Consider the following 22,037-nt stretch of genomic DNA (forward strand, 5'->3'; position numbering starts at 1 on the left):
CTGTGGGGATGTTTTAGTCTAAAATCTATCACTTTTTTTCCAGCTACTACAAAAACCTGAAGATCATTTTTTTCAATCGCTTCCATGTCATGTGACTCAGAGACTCCAAACCAGTATCAGACATGAGCACAGGGCTGGGAATATAGGACACAACTCTTTTGTTATGCTCTCATAATTTATACAAATATTTTTATGCACATTAAACTTTTTCAATGGCTTCAATGTCTCGTAACTGGAGACTCTAAATCAGTCGAAAATAGCATGTGAGGAGCTGCTTCGGTGGGTCTTATTTGTCCATCCGAGTTGCTTGGTCACATGGACAGGACGCATCCAACGTTTTGAATGTTTCTGTCCTTTGAGTCGTAATTTCTGGACGGACCCTGACACTGTAGCTCAGAGCTGAGGAGAGACCAGGACACTGCAACTTGAAGGAGCCGCTCTCGCTGTCTCGTCATCCTCACTGCCGTCCTGCGTAGTTCTGTGAGCTTTCTGGTCTTCTTGGTGCTCGTTGGCTTCCAGCAGCAGACTAAATGGCTCCAAGCCTGCAGCAGATGCAGCTCTGAGGGCTGCAGTGGGGGGGTGCGACTGCTCTGGCGTGGACTCCCACTCGTACGCTCGCTCGGCTCCTGTACTGAGCTACAGGAGCCGTCAGGGGACACCACATGTAGTAACTCCTATAATTCAATAATAACTTGATTCTCCTGGGGTTTCTTGCATGTTTTATTTCTATTCCACTGACAACGGTTCATAAAACCCACAAGTAATGGTCGTCGCTCTGACCAAGATACCTGAATGTCAGCCCGTTTTTAACAAGCAGAATTGGATTTTTAAATATAACAACACAGGATTTACAGATGTTCTAGTACTTGTTAAATTTTTAAGGGCCATAAACAAAATCCAAGCCAGATCATGGGATGTTATTCATTCTGCACTAAACTGACCAGTTATATCCAGCAGACCAGTTTGTGCCAGCAGCTCCAGTTCAAACTGGCAGCAGGGTAACAAGTTTCAGACTAGGATACATTTTCCGTTGTGGTTTATTGGCTGACACGCTACACTGACGGGCCCATAAACAGCTAATGGCCCCATTTCTGCTAATTGTCCCCAAAATGGAGTCTGCTGAGCTTGCCTGAAATTTAACGTGGTCCAAGTGTGTCTTTCTGGTTTTGTTGCAGGGGTGTGAAGGAGACACTGGAGGAGAAACCCCCGTCGCCAACTCTTTACCTGCAGGCATCAGCTGTTTAAACCACCTTGAATTCAGTCAGATAATCTGGGTCAGAGCAACAAGTCCAGCATCTGCTCCCTCCCTGGTTTTCCAACTCTGGATCCATCCTCGGCAATGCCTTCCCTCTTCCTGTCCCTCCTCCTCCTCTTGGCTGGTCAAACCCACCTGACTTCATCAATGTCCCAAGAGTTAGAGGTCAAGGGTCAGAGGACAGCGAGGAACACCAATCAGGACTCCATCAAGGTGATTCACTGATAAGTGGATGAATGGCACCTGCTGTTTCTCGACAGGTCCACCACTGAAACACCCGGTGCAGCAGTGGCTTGTGTCTCCTTGTGCATGTCGTGGGCACCTCATCAGGTGGAACAGTTGACCAGTAGAAAGTTCATAGTTGCAGTGTTCTTCCAGTAAAGTGCACCCACAACAAGGCCTTCACAAACCAGTTCAATTCACTTGAGGGCATATTACTTAAAGCGACCCCCCCCCCCCTTCCAAAAAATGGATTTTTATTGAGCGCATTAAGTCGATCAAACCTGTTCATTGCAGCACAGAACCAGAAATGATCCAGTCAAAGTGTAACTGGATCACTTCTGGAGTGTCTGGATTCAGAAGACCTGGATCATTTTTAGTGGAGAGATTCTAAACAGACGTGTCTGGACAGCTGCTGTTAGCATCAGCCTCCGTTAGCTTCAAGCTAAATATATGTGGCTGGTTCTTCCTGCATTCAGAGGAAAAACATCTTAGTTAGCTGAATACTCCTGTTAGTGAGTACTTTGACTTTAAGAACTGGGTGGTCCCTGCAAGCACACCAATGATGCCCACCTGGGGGCAGGGGGCACAAGTATACCTTGATGGGCTCCAGTGTAGCCCATCTAAAGCCTGTGCCCAGGTACATCCAGTTGAAGCCCACCTGGGCCAGATCTCATCTATGTGATCCCCACTTGAACATGTTGGCTGGGGGTTGAGCAACAAAAGCACCAGGCTACACGTGGAGCCAGGTAGTGGTGTGGGACGCGGCCACGTGTGCACCGCTACTGGAGGAGATCACACAAGTTCGACTGTGATAAAAGGTGTGTGATCAGCAGGCAATGACAGAATCCCATTTCTCTTGATTGGTCAGTGTACCATCAAAACGCTTTCAGATCTGTGAGTTTGGATTAAAGCATCACATGTTGCTTCACCAGCCTTCCAGTGGCGTCCTGAGGGTCACACCAGGTCCACATCTCAGCTGCTTTTGAGAAGAATGCTGCCTTGATGACATCTGATGTATTCAGTCTTGACTCTAATAAACGCAGCCAGTGAATCAGGATGTAATTATGCAGCAATCATGGCACAAGGACTGTTTTCCGTTGTTGCAGGTGGTGATCTCCGAGGCCTGCGCCACTCACGGTGACTCATCGGATGTGAACCAAGGAGGTAAAGAGCTGCTGTGATGAAACTGCTGTCAGCAAATGTCGCTTTCTTTCATCCACTGGTATTCATTCATGGCGGCTTTTCAGACCAACATAAATCCTGACATGTCTATCTGTCAGGTAAAGAAATGGACCTGGCCCCTGGTTCTCCTCTGGTCCTGACCCATAGGATCAAATTGGTTGCTCCGGATTCGGGGTCCAGGCCTGGGTTATGTGGGTGTGAGGCAGATTTTGCTGCCCTCCGTGAGCGTTTGGAGAGACTGGAGAGGGAGGTGTCAACCCTCAGGGAGAAGTGTGGAGGAGCCGAGGGAGGATGCTGCACCTCCAAGGAGAGCAAAGGTACGAGACCAGCTGACAGAGATGAACTGTACGTGCTACTTGCATCGCCCGGATCTCCCCTTCTGTCGCACAACCAGTCGTCAGTCTTCAGGTGGATGAGGAGCAGCTGAGTGGTGGAATGCTCATATTTTCAATAGTCAACATCTCAACACCTCGAGAGCTGAGAATCTTTGTGAAATCAACACACACAAAGCCCTCAATACAGTTTGACTCCAATACACGACACTCACAATAATAACACATGAACATACAATTTCACACCACTTCACAAAATGATTACTTCCACTGATATTTATCTCCAGGTCCTCTAATAATTCCCTTCTGTCAGCTGGATATCTCAGGATTGTTCACTGGAGTAAAGCTGTTTTTTATATATTTTATCCTCCTTGTATTTTCTTTAGTTCTCTTTCTATGTTTATATGGAACTACATACGGCCTTGTTTAAGGTCAGAATCCTTGTATGACCCCTTCAAGCTTCATGTCTCTAACATGAGGAGACGTTGTAGTGGTAGAATCAGACACGTAGCCGGAACTACTTTCCTGACTGGGAGCAGTGATTTGACGCAGCACCTCCAAAGCTCCACTGGAACTTGGGTCAACAGAACCAAAGGTTTGTTGAGGACTAGAAGAGCGACTGCTGCTACTGATGATGAGGAGGAGGAGGATTCCTGCTGGACACACCAGCATCCTGGACCTGAGCTAGCTGATGCTAACACTTCCAGCCATTGGGCTAAGCTAACTAGCCTGGATCTGAGCTAGCTGATGCTAACACTTCCCACCCACTACCAGACACTGGGCTAAGCTAACCATCATCCCGGACCTGAACGAGCTGATGCTAACACTTCCCACCCACTACCAGCCATCGTGCCAGGTTAACAAGGCTCTTGGACCTGAGCGAGCTGATGCTAACACTTCCCACCCACTACCAGCCATTGGGCTAAGCTAACTAGCCTGGACCTGAGCTAGCTGCTGCTAACACTTCCCACCCACTACCAGCCATTGGGCTAAGCTAACTAGCCTGGGTCTCAGCTCCCTGGAGGAGGGGCTCTGTCTTGTGGTCTGGTTTTGGGGATGAGGGACAGTAGAGAAACTTTCTCATAATGTTGGTTTGTTCCTCTAAAGCCCCTGTGATGTTAAATCTTAAGAATTTCTGTTTGCATGTCTTTGTTCCAGCGAAACGCATGAATTCATATTACTTCACTGTTCTGCCCATCTTGTTCCACTGACTCATCCTGCACAACACACTCACATAAAAGAATGATCTGCTGCAGATTTAGCTGCAAGATGACAAACAAATACTGCATCACTAACCTCCAGAGTACTTCCAGATAAAAGTCTGGCTTTCAGTCCTCCTTTTGAATTAATATGTAACTTACTTCTACAATGTTCACCCTCTCTTAGCTGTGTTTCCTCTCTACCATCTCCTGAGGGACATATTTCTCTATTTAACTGCTAAATGTTCCACTATGTTCCCCAGCTAGTTGATCTCTGTTACCAGTTGGTGCTGAGAAGGTCCTGTACAGTAGCTTTTTAGGAGTTTTACTTGTAGGAACACGAAAACACACTGTGAGTGTTCGCAGTATTTGTCTGTCAGCGGGATTATGCAAAAACAGACTGAATTTCTCCAGACTTGGTACTGGGGTGGGGTCGGGCCAAGAAAGAACCTGTGAAAGTGATACTTTGAAGTACAGGAAGGTAAAAGCATCTAACCTTCCAAGTACTCACTCATAGGAGTCTTGATCTCACAAGGATGTTTTTCCTCCTGCATTACTTTTTAGTGACACAGTGCAGGAAGAGCCAGCTACGTATATTTAGCTTGAAGCTAATGGAGACTGCGAGCTAATCACAGCTGAACCATCTCTCCAGGTTGTCTGCTATAATCCTGGTTTCCTTAAACCAGGTGGATGATCAGGAAGTTAAAAAACAAACTATAGAACTGTTCTACTTCCATGCCACAGTGAACCAGTGCGGTGACTTCGTGGTCGGAGCGCCCAGCTAACAGCGTTCTAGCTAGTTTGGCTTGTTACCACTTTAATTATTCATGATTTATGTTTGTATCACTCAGTTGACCTCAGGTCTGAACGTGTTATAATCTGGCAGAGCTCAAACATGAGCTAACGCATGATGTGTGAATGTACGTGTGTGTGTGTGTGTGTGTGTGTGTGTGTGTGTGCCCAGTGTGATCTCAGCCTCTGTCTCCTCCCAGCCTAGTGTAGCCTCCCTCCACCCTCCTTCAAACCACACACACACACACACACACACACACACACACACACACACACGATAATTAGTTTGCGCTACACTCTGATTAGAGGGGATTTTACCTCCAACCATCCCGCCCCCAAAACATCTCCATGATGGGTGACTGAAGTCTTGTAACTTCAAACAGTGATGAGATGAGAATATCAGCAAAGGAGGATCACAAGTGTCAAAAATAATTGAATTCATTAATAACTTGTACAAGTACAATAAAATACACTATCGGTTGCATATAGACACGTATTTATTGAACTATAAATACAGTAGTTAAAGAATAAATACAAACATCAAAAATGTTTATAGAAATATCAAGAAAATGTAAGTAAACACGAATCATAAAAATAACAACAACAAAAATCATCAGCGTACCAAAAATATGATGTGTAATTGAAACCCTGATGACATGGTAGCGTACAGCTGCTAATATTTACCGGCACCAACACTGATAGACTCAGGAGGTAAAACTGATCCAAGCTACAGGCAGAAAACTAACTGAACGGTTCACAGCTGAGTTAAAGGACAATAGTTTTTTTTAATGTAGTGAAAAGTATAAATTCCCCCAAAATATAAATGATCAAATAAAGTAAAGGCACCTTAGTATTGTACCTAAGTACAGTACTTGAGAAATAATACTTTGTCCTTTCCACCAGCGGCTGCAGATGCTTGGTTAGCTGCAGACGTGCTGCAGCCCAGTGACTGGTTGGAACCTGGTTTCTCTCCATCCCCTCTTCTGGTCTCTCCACTTTTTGGCATTTAGCATCTTATAAGATCCAAACGCAAACTGATTTGCTGTGTGCCAGCCTCCATTTTAAGAGTCTAACCCTACACAGGACAGCCTCAGAGATGGGGAGTGGTATCGAGGAGAAAAAAAGGTATCTGTGCTGGCTAAAACACATTATTATTAGCAAGATGTACAAAAGAGCAGAAAAAAGACTCCTATAGAAAGAAAAGAGGGCGTAATATAATCTGAGGTCGAGAGTTTTAAGGGATGATGGAGCTCAAAGTGTCTGACCTCTCGCCCCTCTTGTCCTGCAGGTGCAGGCTGCTCCATTAAACCGGACATCGGCGAATGTCCCAACGAGTGCAGTGACCAGGGTCGCTGCATGGATGGCAAGTGTGTCTGCTTCCCAGGTTTCAGTGGGCTAGACTGCAGCAGCTCCAACTGTCCCAGAAACTGCAACGACAACGGGAGGTGTGTGAACGGACAGTGTGTGTGCGACCCTGGTTTCGTGGCTCCCGACTGCTCTCAGAAGGGTTGTCCCGACAACTGCAACGACCAGGGGAGATGCGTGAACGGTAAATGTGTTTGTGACAGCAGTTACACAGGGTCCAGCTGCTCAGACAAAACCTGCCCTGGAAACTGCAACGACAGGGGGCGCTGCATTAATGGAGAGTGTGTCTGTGACTCAGGGTTCACTGGTCTGGACTGCTCAAATACACTCTGTCTTGATAACTGCAACAACCACGGCAAGTGTATAAACGGCAAATGTGAGTGCGACAGCGGCTTCGTCGGTGATGACTGTTCTGCGATCTCCTGTCCCGAAAACTGCAACAGCAGGGGGCGCTGTGTTAATGGACAATGTGTTTGTGATGATGGATTCACAGGCTCAGATTGCTCAGAAAGAACATGCCCTAGTGGTTGCGGTGACCATGGCAAGTGTGTAAACGGCAAATGTGAGTGCGATGGCGGCTTCACTGGTGACGACTGCTCTGAGATCTCCTGCCCTGGAAACTGCAATGACAGAGGGCGCTGTGTTGACGGACAGTGTGCTTGCGATGATGGTTTCACCGGCCCCGACTGCTCGGACAAAGCTTGTCCCAACAACTGCAGCAACCATGGGAAGTGTGTAAACGGGAAGTGTGTTTGCAACGTGGGCTTCGCTGGACCAGACTGTGGTGCCAAAGGTTGTCCTAATAACTGCAACAGCAAAGGACGATGTGTCAAGGCGAGGTGTGTCTGCCGACGGGGGTTCAGAGGTCCAGACTGTAGCCAGTGTGAAGAGGGGATGACCGGACCCAACTGTGATACCGGTGAGTCGAACCAAACATGCAGCAGCAGCAGTAGCACACCTGTGGCATTGGCCCTAAGCTGTGGTTGTAAAAACTTTGCTCAAACAAAAGAACTTTTATTCCCATCATCTGTGATTTCCAGGGAAAGGTATAACCATGGAAAGACTTGAGAGGGCAAAGAGAAGGGAGTTACGGTTATCGATACCGGAGGTGACCAGGGAGATTCTGTCAAGGTGGATTTGGCGCCAATAAGGAGAATCTCAGTTTTATCAGGGATCAGGTTTAGAAAATTGCAGGAGAACCACTATTTGACTTCCTGTAGACAGTCAGAGGGGGAGGTGTGTGTGTGTGTGGGGGGGGGGGGGGGGGGGCTGGGGGTAGGTTGGGTGGAAAGGTAGAGCTGGCTTTCATTCACATAGCAATGGAAATGCATGTTCAATTTAAAAAATGTGGAGGAAAATGTGACCAAGAAGAAGAGGATAAATGATAAGAAGAGGGGCCCCAGGACAGAACCCTGGGGAACACCAGAAGTAACTGGAAATGGCTTTCCGAAAGACGAGGGAAACTACAGTAATGGAGGGAAGTTTGATGGTTGAGACTTACCAGAGAAAGAAGCAGAGAGGCAGAAACAATCGCCAGTTACCCTCAAAACGGTTTGAGTCAGTGACAAGTGACTCGTGAGTGCAGCTGCGCTGATTCTTCCCAACAACAGGGTTATTGTCAAAGATCTCGACCAAGCAAGATAGTTTGTTCGTTAGAGGAGTTTACCTCTCTTGACTCAGTTGACTCTTGGGAATGTTTATCTATTTTTTTGTGTCTGTTTGTGCTATTTAGAGCCATTCCATCAGTGTTTCCATGTAAAGTGTTAATGTTTCATTCATTGGGTTGTGATTCTAGGTCAGACGGGTCCTCTATGGATTTTAGGGAATTTTCCAGAGATACAGGGAGTATCTGAATCACAATAATCAAAGCTGACCATTTGTTTTTCTTGGGGTTTTTTGTACAAAGCATTTAAATTGATATCAAAGAAGTCATAATTTGCATTTTTAATAGCAATTGTAACAGTTTAAAGATACAAACTGTCGTCAGCTCTGAAAAATGCTTCAATATGTTGCTGTGGAGTTCCTGTAAAAACAACAGATTTGGTCTTTGATTTGGACATCTCACTGGTTCACCTCAGGTCATGCTGAGTGTTTGCCATGATGCCTTCAAAACCGGCACTTTAATCTCAATTATCTCATCAATTCTTCTAGGATTTTCTGTGGATTTCAAGGAGTTTTCCAGAAATACTTGGCACAATCCAAAGCACACTGAATAACCAAAACTTACCAGAGTAGTGAGACGATATGGAGAGTATTAGGAGAAACAGAAGGACTGAAAACAGGTTGTAATTAGTATGAGAGAAAGCGCAAACTTGTTCTATATGTTGTCAGTAGTGTCTGACGAGATGACAGCATCGTGACATGCAGCACACTGGACTCGCTGGACTCGCTGGTCCTTGTCTAGATGCCCCTCCCCACGTTTTCCCCGGTGTGAGCACTTTAGTAGCTGAAATAGAGCCTTCATGTCCCAGAGGCTTTGTTGCTGTGATCTCATCTCCACAGCGCTCCTCCCAAAGTGTTTACTGCTGCTCAGGACCAAAACCGTGTCTGCATGACTTCATAGTCACAAGTCCAATTGATGAGAGGCACAACTGTGACCAAGTCAGTCACCTGACCAGAGAACTGAAAGTGAGAAAATTCTGCATGACAAAGAAAACGACTCAATACATAGATACCTGAGAAAATGTTGAAAACAAAGCCTCCATTAGAATGAAACTAATGTGAAAAGACTTTCATTGTGGGAAGCAGTGGAGCTGCAATCATCTAAAATCACATGGAACAGTCCCATTGGCTGCTGGCGGAGGGGCCATGGCGATGACCACTTCCTCTGTTACACCTAATATAGAGTGCAGGTATACATTTCTAACTGGGAGCGTCTGGAGTCTTTCTGTTGACAAACTGGGCTGGAGGAGGCTGGTGACCACGTCACGGTTGTCACTCTTGGAACAGAGCAGCCGGTGATCCAGTGATAGAGACGTCTGGTCTCTAAACCCTTCAGTCTGCTGCTGTGGCGTTCCTGAGGTCTTTCATTTGTTGGTTCAGATGAGGTCACGCTGAGTGTTTGCCGTGGTTCATTCAACACCTGCACTTTAATCTCATTTATCTCACCGGTTTTCATCATCGAGGAAATTTCCATCCCTTTGTTCATTCGGAACACTCAGTTACTTTTAGTTGTTCTGACTCTGTGTATTTTGCTCAGTCCCTGACTCAGGACTTGGCTGTCTCATCTGGCGTTCGCTTACTCAGGTACCTTTGACGAAGGTTAGCCTTCCCAGGGTTGTCTGTCCATCTCTGAATGGGTGGATAATAACCATGTGTGTGTTCTCTGGTCACCACCGCTGAGGAACATTTGGCCATCGTCACACATGGGGCATGAGTAGCTGGCGAGCACCAAGCTATGCTTAGCAGTCTCTGCTAGCGTGTAGTGCTAAAGCTCGATGAGGTTTTTCCTCCTCCAAAGTAAATGGTGGTACATCAGACGTTAACCCTCCAGGGGTGAAATGTTTTGGGATGAAGTGCTGGGCTGTGGGTCGTGGTTTCTGAACCCAGCTAGGACGCCCACTCACAGCGCGGGCTGGGACAGTGAGGTCAGCAGCGCAGGTCAGCAGAATGTTGTCTTTATCAGGATAAAAGACCACTGATTAAAGGTTCAAACACCCACATCCTCAACTACAAGGTACTTCAAGTTTATGTAGTAATAGTACAACAGTGGTAGTATCCCTCTAATCTTTTCTGAAAGACAGTGTTAATCAATCAATCAATCAATCAATCAATCAATCAGGTCTTATTTCTACGGCACCATTCAAGTAACTACGGTCCACCTGTCTCCACACCGGGCCTCTAGGAGCTGTTTTGTTGTTGTTTGTGAGTTGACAGTGTGGTTGCCAGGCAACGCTGGAGCAGGCTCAGCTGCAGTGACGGAACTGTTTCATTAACAGCAGCAGCAGCAGGATCCAGGCCCGCTGCCCATAAAACACCCTTTGCCTGCTGCATGAAGCCTCTCTGAGCTGCCTGAGGCCAACGCGGGACAGACACATGTGTGCTAAGTGTTTTCCCAAATGTGACCGCCGCTGATTGGAGCGGGATGTCCCACAGTCTGGGGGAGTCGTGTAAGAGGGCAGCTGCTAAGTGTGTTTCCATCCATCTGCCTTCAAGTACATTCCGAATTGTGCAAAAACAAAAAAAGCCTGAAGAGAGAACCAAAAGATTCCAACCAAGTGTCGTACACAAAGAGAAAATGCAGTAAACCCTGACAAAAATGAAGTGTTTTCACAAGCAAGAAGTATTGAATGTGTCTGGACAAAACGTTGCTGGTTCTCAGACAAAGTATCCTGAAGGTTAAATGTTCTCTGGTTCCTATCGGTTTTCATTCCATGGAACACTGAGAAACTGAAGAACCAGCATGACCTTCATTCACGTTGGTATCGTTGTTGTCATCTTTGCGGGAGGAAATGAGCAGACAAGCTCCCCATGCACAATGGTGTTAGAAATACTGGTCAAATGACGTGTTCTCCATGAAAGCCACGCTCACCTCCACCTCAGGATCTTTACTTTTTCTCGAGAAGTACATTTTTTCGATGAAACTTTAAAATAGCAATATTTGAAGAATCTCTCTGTGAAAATTCATATTCTGCATGTTAGTACTTTTGATGCGATGAAATGCATCTTCACGTTTGTTTTATGGATTTTGGGGCTCTTGAGGACAACTTTTCCCGAATCGTGAAGTCAGAGCTGGATTCTTCCCTCATGACAAAAACATCCTGGGCCTCTGAGCTGCTCCGTGTTCAGGTAGCAACCCTTTCAGTTGCTTTGATTGAGGCAGATGCAAAAACAGCGATACGCTGCTCGCCGCTCCTGTGGGTCGGCCGGTCAGCAGCATCCTGTCAGGGGAGAAACCAACCATGGCTGCCATATTAGAGGCTCCATGAACACGCCATCGTCTTCTGAGACGCCACAACAGGTGAGCTGTCGGCTGGATCAACGCTCGTTGGAGCGACTGACATCATGACAACATCAGTGGCGTTTAAGGGGCGTGTCACAGTGTTGTGATGTCACAATCATCTAAGATGTCTACCGTGGTACTTTACTGCCAGTCAACCTATGAGAACTGTGATGAGTGAGACGGACCAAAGCTTGTGGCTGCGCCGCATCGTCAAGACACACACATGTGGTCAGGAAACTGACAAGGTTAATCGAACTTAGTTGAGAGGAGGAGGGGGAGGAGACCGGTAAAACGCCATCACTAACGCTAATAAAGGGGCGGGACCATCAATTTTCCACGAATGGCAGTAGCTGTACATGTGACCTCTGACCTCTGCTGAAGAGGTCACACAGGTTGTTGCTCTCTGCTGCTGTAAGCAGACACAGTGACATCATCTTCTCTCTCTCTGCAGTCATGTCAGGAGTTTCCCAGCTGAGCACCACAGAGGTCACAGAGACATCTGTCACTCTGGCCTGGACTCCGCCCCCCATTCCGTACGACACCTACCACATCACCTTTACCAGCCAGGTACCAACACACACCTTCACCTTAGCATTGCTGAGCTAAAGTTGATTGTCACTTCCTGCCAACAAGACCTGTGACATCATTTGCTGAAGGCACCTATGGCCGATGCCGACATGGTCTGTTCACGTGACAGTAACACGCCGAAACACGCATGTAAACATTCCAACTGTTCATGTCTGGAACCTTTGGAAAGCTCAGTGGTACATCAGCTACCACGTCCTGGTACTCAGCCACAGACGAGGAGCTCAGACGAGGAGACAAGCCCTTCAGCTCCCACTGTGCTGGTGCCCCTGTCCAGCAGCTGGTTGTGCAGCGAGCAGAACTCAGGGAACACTTTCACACGCGCCTGTTTTCACTGAGGAGGGAAGGACACGGTGGATGATGTCATTTCCCCCAACACGCATCCACTCACCCTCACTCTCTGAGGTCGGAGTGTTAAAAAATCAAGGATCCAGCCCACAACGTTAAGGTCTGAACTAGAATTATTGATGTTCTGGATCCTGGTAGAAGCCGAACAAAGTCCACAATTCCAGGAGGATCTCCTCCCCCAGGGCCAGCAGGCTGAAGTGGGTCAAGTCGATGTTCAGTGTCAATAAGGAGGAACCTTCTCGAGACTTGATAACAAAGGCAGTCAGGGCCAGGTGCGTAGAACCAAAGAGACGGGGGGGGGGGGGGGTTCTGTTGGTGAGTGACAGCTAAAAGATCTGGAGAAACATGGAGGCTAATTGTTCTGCACTGAATTGAATCATCAGTCCGGTTGTTGATCTGTTTCCTCTCCGGAGGGCAGAGCGATAATCTGGGACGAGCTGCACGCAGTCATGGCCGGCCCCTCCCTGTGGAGGCAGGGGGAGGGACTTCACTGCTCCTTTGACAGAACCGGAACACCCTGTATCCAGAATGTAATCCAATGAAATGCATCTGGGTTGGTCTGAAGTGGACCAGGATCTGGACTCCGTTCAGTGCTCTGAGCTCTGGAGCAGCTGATGGGAATCTGACTTTGATGTGTCTTTTTGTAAAGTGAGTCAGTGACAGTTGAATATTTTCAACAACAGGCTGATGCGGTGACGTGATGTCATGTGACCGTTGTAGAGTTGTGTTTTTAATTTTTAACTTGTTTTGAAGTATTTGATTTAAAAAAAGATTGAAGCCATTTATCTGTTGGGCATTAACGGCCTCCTGTCTACCAGAGTCACGTCACAGCCTGGAGGCTCTGTGTGGTTGTTAACTACATTTGCTATAATTCTCCTCCATCTTGACGTCAGCGGTCAGAGGGAGGGAGGGAGAGCTGCAGCTGAGGGACCATTGATTATTACATGGAAACAGATCATTCTGCATCTGTGATGACAGTTGAGTTTGAGCAGTAGCACCTCCAGCGAGCTGCAGCCTCTCTGGAGCTCCACCCTCTCCTGGTTTACTAAGAAAAAGGTGAAGGACATTGTTGCTACGGTGCAGTTTATGTTTGTCCAACACAAGCGGTGTGACAGACGAGTGTGCGTGCTGCTAACACTGTCATTACAACACGCTAACAGTTTCTTTAAAGGGAGGAAAATTAAAGCATAAAAAGCTGGTTGGAGTTGAATCCCTGAAGAAGATGAGGTGTTAGTGTCTTCCACATGGGCATTAGCCGTGGAGCTCATCCACCTCTAAACACTAACAGGCTGTCTGCACTGACCGGCTCCAGGAAAAGTATAAAGCAGGTGCCAGCCATTGACAGCGCCCTCTAGTGGCCGCACCTCAAGCCTGCATGGGAAGTGTTGACATCTGATGCTGGTGTTTGGCTCTCGGACTGCGGAGGGAAAAACTGCCGAGCTGCTCAGCCATCAAGCTGCGGTTAAGATAACGAAGGGAAGGTAGAAACAGAAACAAAACACGGTGATGTCAGCGTAGGAACAATTAGTCAGAATACATTAACTTTTCAGCTCCAGGAGGAGAGGAGGTGCTACTGCCAACCTCAGACTCCCTGTGGATCACTTTGAATTTAATGGCAGATTTTTTTTATAGTGTTTGTCATGGAAGTGAAAGCTGGAGCAGTGAACAGATCTCTGCCCTCCTGTGGTTTGTGAGAAAGAGGACACACACACACACACACACCTACTGTTCATCATGCTCCAGCTGATGGACACTCTCAGTCTCAGTCATGGAAACATGGACGCAGCATTCAAACGTCATGAATTCCTGCTGGGCTTTACTCTTTACTGAGCTCAGGTTCTTCCTCTGGGACTTCAAGTCACTTTCTCACACTTCATCTTGGTTCCATCAGGAAGAAGCTCCGTCGGGCTGCGGGGCATTCAAGGAACCTTTTGGAGTCAAAAATACTTCCAGGCGCAGGATCAAATTTGTTCCCCCAGCTTGATAAATGTGTGGATAACTTGTTGCTTTGGTGAGTTTGTCAGAGGAAGATAAATGAGCTGTGTTTCCTGTGGCCTCAGAATAACTAAATTGAGGGAACAAGAAAGCGAGATATTCTGTCAGCTGCACGCCTTTCAAACACACGGAACTGATGACCAACGTCACTGGAGTCTTGGTTATCACTGTCATATCTTTTATTTCAATCATGGGATGGGGATTTTTCTAATTTTTTATGATTTATGAATTCCTGTTTGTCTTTCCACTGAAAGACAAGCCATTAGCTTCTAAATGGCTTGTCTTCTGGATGGAGTTTGGATTTGATCCATCCAGAAAGTTTGACTGTTCTAAGTTTTGTTGTCCGAGGCCACATGCGCTGCTTCAATGTTTCATGTGTTTTACTTGCAGAAGTTTCTCACGTGAAAACATGAATTCATTAAGACTCTTAAAACCCGAGTCCTGAAAATCTTAAAGAAAACATCAGCATTTCCTAAAACCTTCACTTGTGTTGCGATCGCAGATAGAAGCACATTGCCGCTCTGTTCCCTTCAAACTGTTCTCAAGGCCGGTAAAGGAACGCCGGTGGACTTGGGTGAGGACACCCACCTGACAGGCTGACGCCATCGTCCCCCTCAGACGGGCAGGAGTCATTCTGCTGTTCAGTCAGTCAGATAATGATGACTTGATGCTCTTTATGCTGCAGCTTCACTCGTTCATCAGGCCGGTCTCAAACATGTGTGATCAATCTGCAGGAGGAGGCATTCAATAAGTGGAAAATTACTAATTGCGTTGGTATTTGGGAGGTTTATGGGGAGAGAGAGCAGGCCGCTGAACAAAGAAAACACGTCTAACCTCACTTTCTAAATCAGTCAAAATCAAATCTGTCAGCGAGATGAAAAGAAACCAGTTCAGTGCTTCAGATTACGACACACTCGGAGGAACCGCCTCGCCGCACGTGTCCAACTTCCTCTCCAACATGTTTTCCCACACAGACGGTTCCTGCCGTCACCTCTGCCCTCGCCGTGTAGCGTCTTCGGCAAAACAGAACTGTTATATCCCTACAGTGACATCATCTGGGGATAAAGCCTGAGTAACGACTTTGGACAGCAGTAAAACACCAGGACGTAACAGAGAGTGATGGAGGGAGGGAGGAGAACATGATGGGAGGATGTGGTGAACTCACAGAGAGGAAATATACTGAAGCGAAGTGAGACGCAGGATTAAAGGACTCGTCAGTCTCAGCATCAATGCATCACTTCACGTCCAACTCCAGAACGACTCGGACACACACAGTTGGAGTGATGTCATAATCGCCACACTCCTGGTTCGATGACGCCATTGTAACTTGGACTGGAGGCAACTTGAATCAGTGCTTCTCAGACATGTAACTTGATCTGGTTCGATGGACTGGATTGGGTCCGGTTTACTGACACTTGTTTACTGTCAAGGTTTTCAAGACTTGGCCAGGCGGTGCTTTCATGTACTTCTGAAGGCTCTGAGGTGGAGCACATGAGTAGGGTCCTGTAGCACGATGGCACGAGGTTCATCAGCGTACAAGAAGGTTCTGTCAGAGAGCCGGGCCGGAACCTTGGGTGACCCTGAATGACTAGAATCCTCAGACTCCGGCAGGTTAGACCTCCTGCAGGGAGACTATCGGCTGTAATCTGACCGGCGTTTAGTCGGCGTTGGTTCTGTCAAGGCTGCAAGTGAAAGAGTTCAGACTGTGAATCCTGCTTCAGCTCTTTCACACCGACTGTCTGAGATCATCTCCACCTTAATCCTGCTGGACGATGGCGAGCAGGAGGAGCTTCATCAGTCAGATGCAGGTGAGGAACTTTGAGATCCGACTCAACGGTCGCGTACTTCATCAGACTCAAGTGTTGTCCGTGTAGTTTTGACAAACTCGCGGCTGACGACCTTGTGACAGAATGTTGTTTGTCTGCCCCCCTCCCCCCCGTGTCACAGCTGTGGTCCGGCAGTGATGTCATCTCTTTAGCAGCTGCCATGTATTTGACAGTGTTTGCGTGTTTCCCGTAGCAACAAGCATCGCACATCTGCATCTTTTCCTCTCGTCCTCCGAGCACTCGCTGCACTTCCTTCTCTGCTGTTTTCATGCTTCTGTCTTCTACTTTGCTGTCTCCGACTCTCATCTGCTCTGTTATTTATGGCCGAGGACGCCGTTCAGAGACGAGTCGGAGAACATGGCGGAGCTTTTAGCAGTGAGATATTTCCCTCAGGAGTTGAGAGCAGAAACAGACAGACAGAAACGTGACTCTTTGTTCATGTTGCTGCTTTCTGAACAAGTTCAGCAACTCTCGTTCTTGCTCTGTTAGTTGCCTTCTGATGACAGGTCACCTCGCCAGGGGCCTGATCCCAACACGGGACAGGAACACGATTAGACTGGTTCTGACTTTCAAAAATATCTCTGGTCAGGGATCATACTTCCACTCTCAGACCTGGAACCGGATCACCTCATCACACCAGAGCAACATCTTCAAGCAGCTGCACCAACTTTATTTGTTGCGCAGCCACCTGCAGCTTTCCTGTTAATCCTGATTTCACGATGTTCCTGCTTTTATTACCTCGGCCAGAGAGCTCACGTCACAGTGGCACTGGATGTTTGTTTGTTTGTTTGTTCGTCAGCAGGGTTATGAGGTCGATTCCCAGGCTGAGGAACCAACAGGATAAACTCATTCGGTTCTGGGTCAGATGAGTCATAGTGCCTCCTGGTGGCAGCAGGAAATGACTTACTGTTTTCCATTGTGATGTCCTCTTCCAAGTGTGTGGATGAGATCCTCTCAGATGTGTTCAGAACCTCCTTCAGAACTTGGTAATTCTAGGTGTTACTGTGAAGACTGAAAGGTTACGGCAGCGAGGAGGCAGCCATGACACCTGACCACAGATGAAGGAAGTGTTGGAATTAGAGGAGCAACACACCAGACACGCCCGCCGAGCAAGAGACACTCCCACTGAGTCCAGACACGCCCACTGATCATACTCCGTTCTACTGCTGGTACTCTTCTCTGTACTTCCTCACAGAGGGCGGAGCAAATGAGACATCTGTTTATGAGTCTGACAGACACAAGTTTAAGTTTTGTCTCCATGTGGAACCATTGAATTATGATGAACATGTTTATCGAACATGTAACTGTGGATTGGAGGATTTGAGTAATTATGGTTCAGTGTTACATCCATCACTAGAACTGGACCCCATATGGTGGTCTAACAGGAAGTGGTCATGTCAGCGACAAAATGTTATTGTAGTCCAGCAAGAAGTGCTTGTTTAAGGGAGGAGGTGTGTTTTTAGTAGAACAGGAAGTGGTCATCTCCCGGTTCCTCCCCCAGCAGGAAGTGGTCATCTCCCGGTTCCTCCCCCAGCAGGAAGTGGTCATCTCCTAGTTCCTCCTCCAACAGGAAGTGGTCATCTCCCGGTTCCTCCCCCAGCAGGAAGTGGTCATCTCCTAGTTCCTCCTCCAACAGGAAGTGGTCATCTCCTGGTTCCTCCCCCAACAGGAAGTGGTCATCTCCTGGTTCCTCCCCCAACAGGAAGTGGTAATCTCCTAGTCCCTCCCCCAGCAGCCAATAGGATCGCTCCATGTGATTGTGGTGATTGAACCAGTAAATCAGCTCTGGTGAACAAAAGTTGATGATCTTCCAGGTTCAGTTCATCAAGATCATCTTCACTAATGAACCCTCTGATGATGCTGGAAGCCTGGATGCTACGTTAGCAGTAGCAGTGCTAAGCTAACGGTAGCCTATGAAGGAGCTACACCAGGGTCACATGACTTCAAGGTCACACCACGAAGCTTCAGGCTTCTTGTGTTTCCCCCTGATGACCTTTAATGACCTCCATGACCTCTGTAGGCTCCTCTAGACTCTTGTTAGCAACCCAGGTTTTTAAGACTCCACCACTCCAACATCCACCGGTCTGGTGTTTACTGGTGGATCTGATGTAGACCTGAACCTCCACCATCCACCGGTCTGGTGTTTACTGGTGGATCTGATGTAGAACTGAACCTCCACCATCCACCGGTCTGGTGTTTACTGGTGGATCTGATGTAGAACTGAACCTCCAACATCCACCGGTCTGGTGTTTACTGGTGGATCTGATGTAGAACTGAACCTCCAACATCCACCGGTCTGGTGTTTACTGGTGGATCTGATGTAGACCTGAACCTCCACCATCCACTGGTCTGGTGTTTACTGGTGGATCTGATGTAGACCTGAACCTCCACCATCCACCGGTCTGGTGTTTACTGGTGGATCTGATGTAGAACTGAACCTCCAACATCCACCGGTCTGGTGTTTACTGGTGGATCTGATGTAGAACTGAACCTGCTGATATGTTCAGCTGCTGGGCACAACACACCTGATGAATGCCACATCCTGAATATGACTCAAAGCAGAATGACACAGTCTCTCGGCAAATGCAATATTTCTCCTCAAATGAAAACAGAATGACTGAAATAAGTCGACTCCTTCTCAAGTTCTTCAGGATACGAGACGCCGTCTGAATGACTTCTGGAACAGTGAAACTTTATTGGAGTCTGTTATTGTTGTATTCCTCTCAAATGGTTTCTTTCATATTTCTTTTTTTCATGTTTGCTTCACCAGTCCAGGCTCATGGTGTCAGAGGCAGGAAGTGACTTCATGTCAGTGGGGATGATGAAGCAGCTGTAACAGGCTGTGGTTATGTGATTGGTTCCTTGAATGGAGGTTCTTGTCATTTAGCGCTCCAGTTTTATACGGATGAATCATTTGAGTAGAAACAAATTGGTGGTCAGAGGAGTTCAAAGAGGTCATTGTGGCATGAATCACACACCTAAACACGGAAGGTAATGTTGGTCCTCAGGACTGGAACATCTCAGCCAGAGACCTTTGGTGAACTTCTAGTCCTCCATGAGCCCTGGACCACTCTTCTGAGCAGCGTTGTTCCAGTAAGCCAGACTCAGGGCCCTATTTAATCCATCTATGGCGCTCGGCAGTTGGTGGTTGGCCCCATGTGTGCATTTGGGGTGTTCTGGTGTTTTGAGGCAGGTAATCAGAGCCGAACCAGGGCGCTAAGAGGCCGTCATAAGACACCTGAGTATTCACAGGTGTGTTCCAGGTGTGACGTCACTCAACCAATCAGACAGCCTGGTGTTGTTCCCTCTCGAGCCCAGGTTGACCCAGGACTGGGAGGGTTGCTGCCTCAGTGGTGCTCACGTTTCACCTCAGGAGAAGAGAGTGCTCCTCACCTGGAGAACCAGACCTCCTGCTGCTCCAGGTGAATTTGATTACATTTACTAAACTCCTGAAACTACTAGAAAGAAAAAACAGACCACAAATCTTGAGTGCCAGCAGGACAGCCCTCTGAGGGTAGTGTCCTCTTTGTGTTCCCTGAACGCCCCACGGAGATGCCTCAACAGCCTCCACGAAAGCATCACGCATGACTTTATCAGAGTTATAATGATGTCACCCGCATTCATATGGAAATAGACGAAGGCCTGGAGACACTCGATGACCTCTGGAGCTCTGTCGCCAGGCAACCAGCATAGTAACCAGCCTTGTAAACAGTTGTGCACGATTAACCAGAGGACATCATATCCATTCATTAAAGGTTGAAGAAACATCAGCCCAGTGCTCCCAGTTCAACTGCTGAATAAGCTTTTAATTCATGGGAAGTCTCAGGGTTTCCAGCATCAATTAAATCACAAGTACTTGGAACTCTTGGGATCAAGGAACCTCACAGCAACATTCCGGTTGAAATTATCATGGCTGACTGGAAGAAAATGTAAAACATCTGAAAAGCTTTTGTTCGTATGTCTTCATAGAATGGAAATGACTTCATTTTTACACTTTCAAGAATATGCTTGACTGTAAATATACTGCTTGAAGAATAATTCATTTAACACATAATCAAGTCTTCTTTAGCTACAGGATCCATCATAAAAACCCCCAAATCTTAATATTTGTCACTGAAACTCAGGTTTTGTTTCTACTCAGATGGTGAAAGTTGTGAAAGATCATTGGATCAAAACAGCTGGTTCAAGAAAAAATACTGATGTCAAACATGTGCTCGTTAGTTTGCATGAATTCTCACCTCAGCTCAACTGAAGGATAATGATTTTGCAAATCATTATTCATTTTTCAAAGAAAAGATTTCTCTCTGGACTCAAATGTCAGCTTTCAGTCAAAGGAAAAACAATTCACCAGTTAAACTGCAGTTTCAGGACATTCACTCATGTCGCTGGTTTTGGTCTGGACAGTTTTAATCCTGCTTCAGTCTAGAAACACAAAAGTGGGAAAAAACCTGAGTGTCTATGCTCCTGACTCCACTGGGACTTTTAGACCAATCTTTTATTCAGACTGCAGTGACAAGCACTCATAAGTCCTTGGGGTTCCTGTCCGAAGTCCACGGAGCCCCGGAGCTGCCATTTACGGACAGACAGACATGACGCCACGAGACTTAACTCAATTTAGATGTTTTACTTTTATACTTTGAGTTAAATCTTGTGGCCTCAAAATACCTGAATTGGAAACGCAAGGCTTTTTTTGGTTTTGTTTTCATTTCCAACAAAATAATCCTGTATGGCCACTGCAAAGTCTCATAGAACACAAAAGGTTTCCTTCTAACACATTTTTAGCAAGCATTTCGATTTTGTCAAGAAAATCCATTTTCCTCACAGACGTGGCACATCAGCCTGCTGACAGCCAGCACATGGAGAGGCTCCAGCAGGAACTGGTGCAGGGTCAGGTGGTCCTCACAGCGAGGCCCAGCTCTGCAGGACATTCACGCTACACACCTGCATTTACTCCACTCTGTGTCTAACAGAAGGAGGGTGACCAGGAGATAAGCGTACCAGTGGAGGGCAGCCTGACCACCTTCACCCAGACAGGCCTGGCCGCCGGTCAGGAGTACACCGTCAGTATCAGCGGAGAGGTTGGAGGCCAGAGGGGAGCTGAAAGCACCACCCAGTTCATGACCCGTGAGCTTCCTGCTTTTCTCTCCTCTACTTTTGTGTCCTTGGATGGATATTTGAAGAGTAGAAAATGAGCATAAGTGTCAACTCAGTTGCCCAACCTGGGTCTAATCAAGACGTCGCTCTGTAGAGGCTGCATACCTTGGAGGTAGAGTTGTTCTCTAGTAACTGAAGCACCGCCTCTTGGTGGCCATGGGGGGGGGGGGGGGGGGTAGTGAACCCAATGTGGGGTTCTTATCATACAAGACAGACCAGATCCAGCATGCTCAGGCTAAAATGATCCTACAAATGGCACCTTTAATGTCCTCACAGTTTCATGATGGTATCATCAAATTCTACATCCAGGAAGACAACACTGGAGAATATTAGCTCCTGCACCGAAACTCCATTTTGAAAAATCCCTTTTCATCGCCTCTGGCAGATACTGACAGGATAAATGACAAAAGAAGTTGACAGTAATGCTCATAAATGTCAAATGTGCCTGTAACACCAACCCCCCCCCCCCCCCCCCCCCCCGGAGAGTGCTGCTCAGAGAAGGAGCGACTGACAAAGAAATTGGCAAACTAGAGCGGCTCGAATCACCAGACTGGCGAGGAAGGTTTAAACATTTCCTAAGATGTAATCTGTGGCAGCTGCAGCGGCGCTGACAGCGAGCAGGAAGAACGCGACTGCAGGAGTTAGCTAGACGGTGCAGAGTGGGAGGAAGCCAGTCGAGCCAAGTCTGCAGGCTAGATTTAACATCCAAGTGGTTGCTTGTTTACGCTGCAGACACACTGACACTGCAACATGTTGGGCTTTTACACAACACTAATACTTATCAATGTTAGGGGATCAAATTTTATTTATGACATGTTTTACGGGGGTCCAGGTCAGATA

The 22,037-nt window shown here is 47.1% G+C and overlaps 1 protein-coding gene across 4 annotated transcripts in view; it reads left to right on the plus strand.

The window, feature by feature from the left end:
- The window catches only part of LOC147240192 (tenascin-R-like), a 43,612-nt gene that overhangs the window by 4,512 nt on the left and 17,063 nt on the right, over window positions 1-22,037 (plus strand). For all 4 annotated transcript variants that reach the window (XM_086193848.1, XM_086193851.1, XM_086193849.1 and 1 more), the window contains exons 2-7: window positions 1,176-1,468; window positions 2,584-2,641; window positions 2,758-2,976; window positions 6,271-7,266; window positions 11,741-11,856; window positions 21,014-21,167. In XM_086193848.1, coding sequence (XP_086049974.1) covers window positions 1,340-1,468; window positions 2,584-2,641; window positions 2,758-2,976; window positions 6,271-7,266; window positions 11,741-11,856; window positions 21,014-21,167 — 1,672 coding nt within the window. In that variant the 5' untranslated portion in view covers window positions 1,176-1,339. The remainder of the gene's footprint in view (window positions 1-1,175; window positions 1,469-2,583; window positions 2,642-2,757; window positions 2,977-6,270; window positions 7,267-11,740; window positions 11,857-21,013; window positions 21,168-22,037) is intronic.

The sequence above is a fragment of the Aulostomus chinensis genome, chromosome 22 (assembly GCF_037954235.1).
Source record: "Aulostomus chinensis isolate RoL2024-O1b breed Wild chromosome 22, RoL_Achi_v1.0, whole genome shotgun sequence".
Taxonomy (NCBI): domain Eukaryota; kingdom Metazoa; phylum Chordata; class Actinopteri; order Syngnathiformes; family Aulostomidae; genus Aulostomus; species Aulostomus chinensis.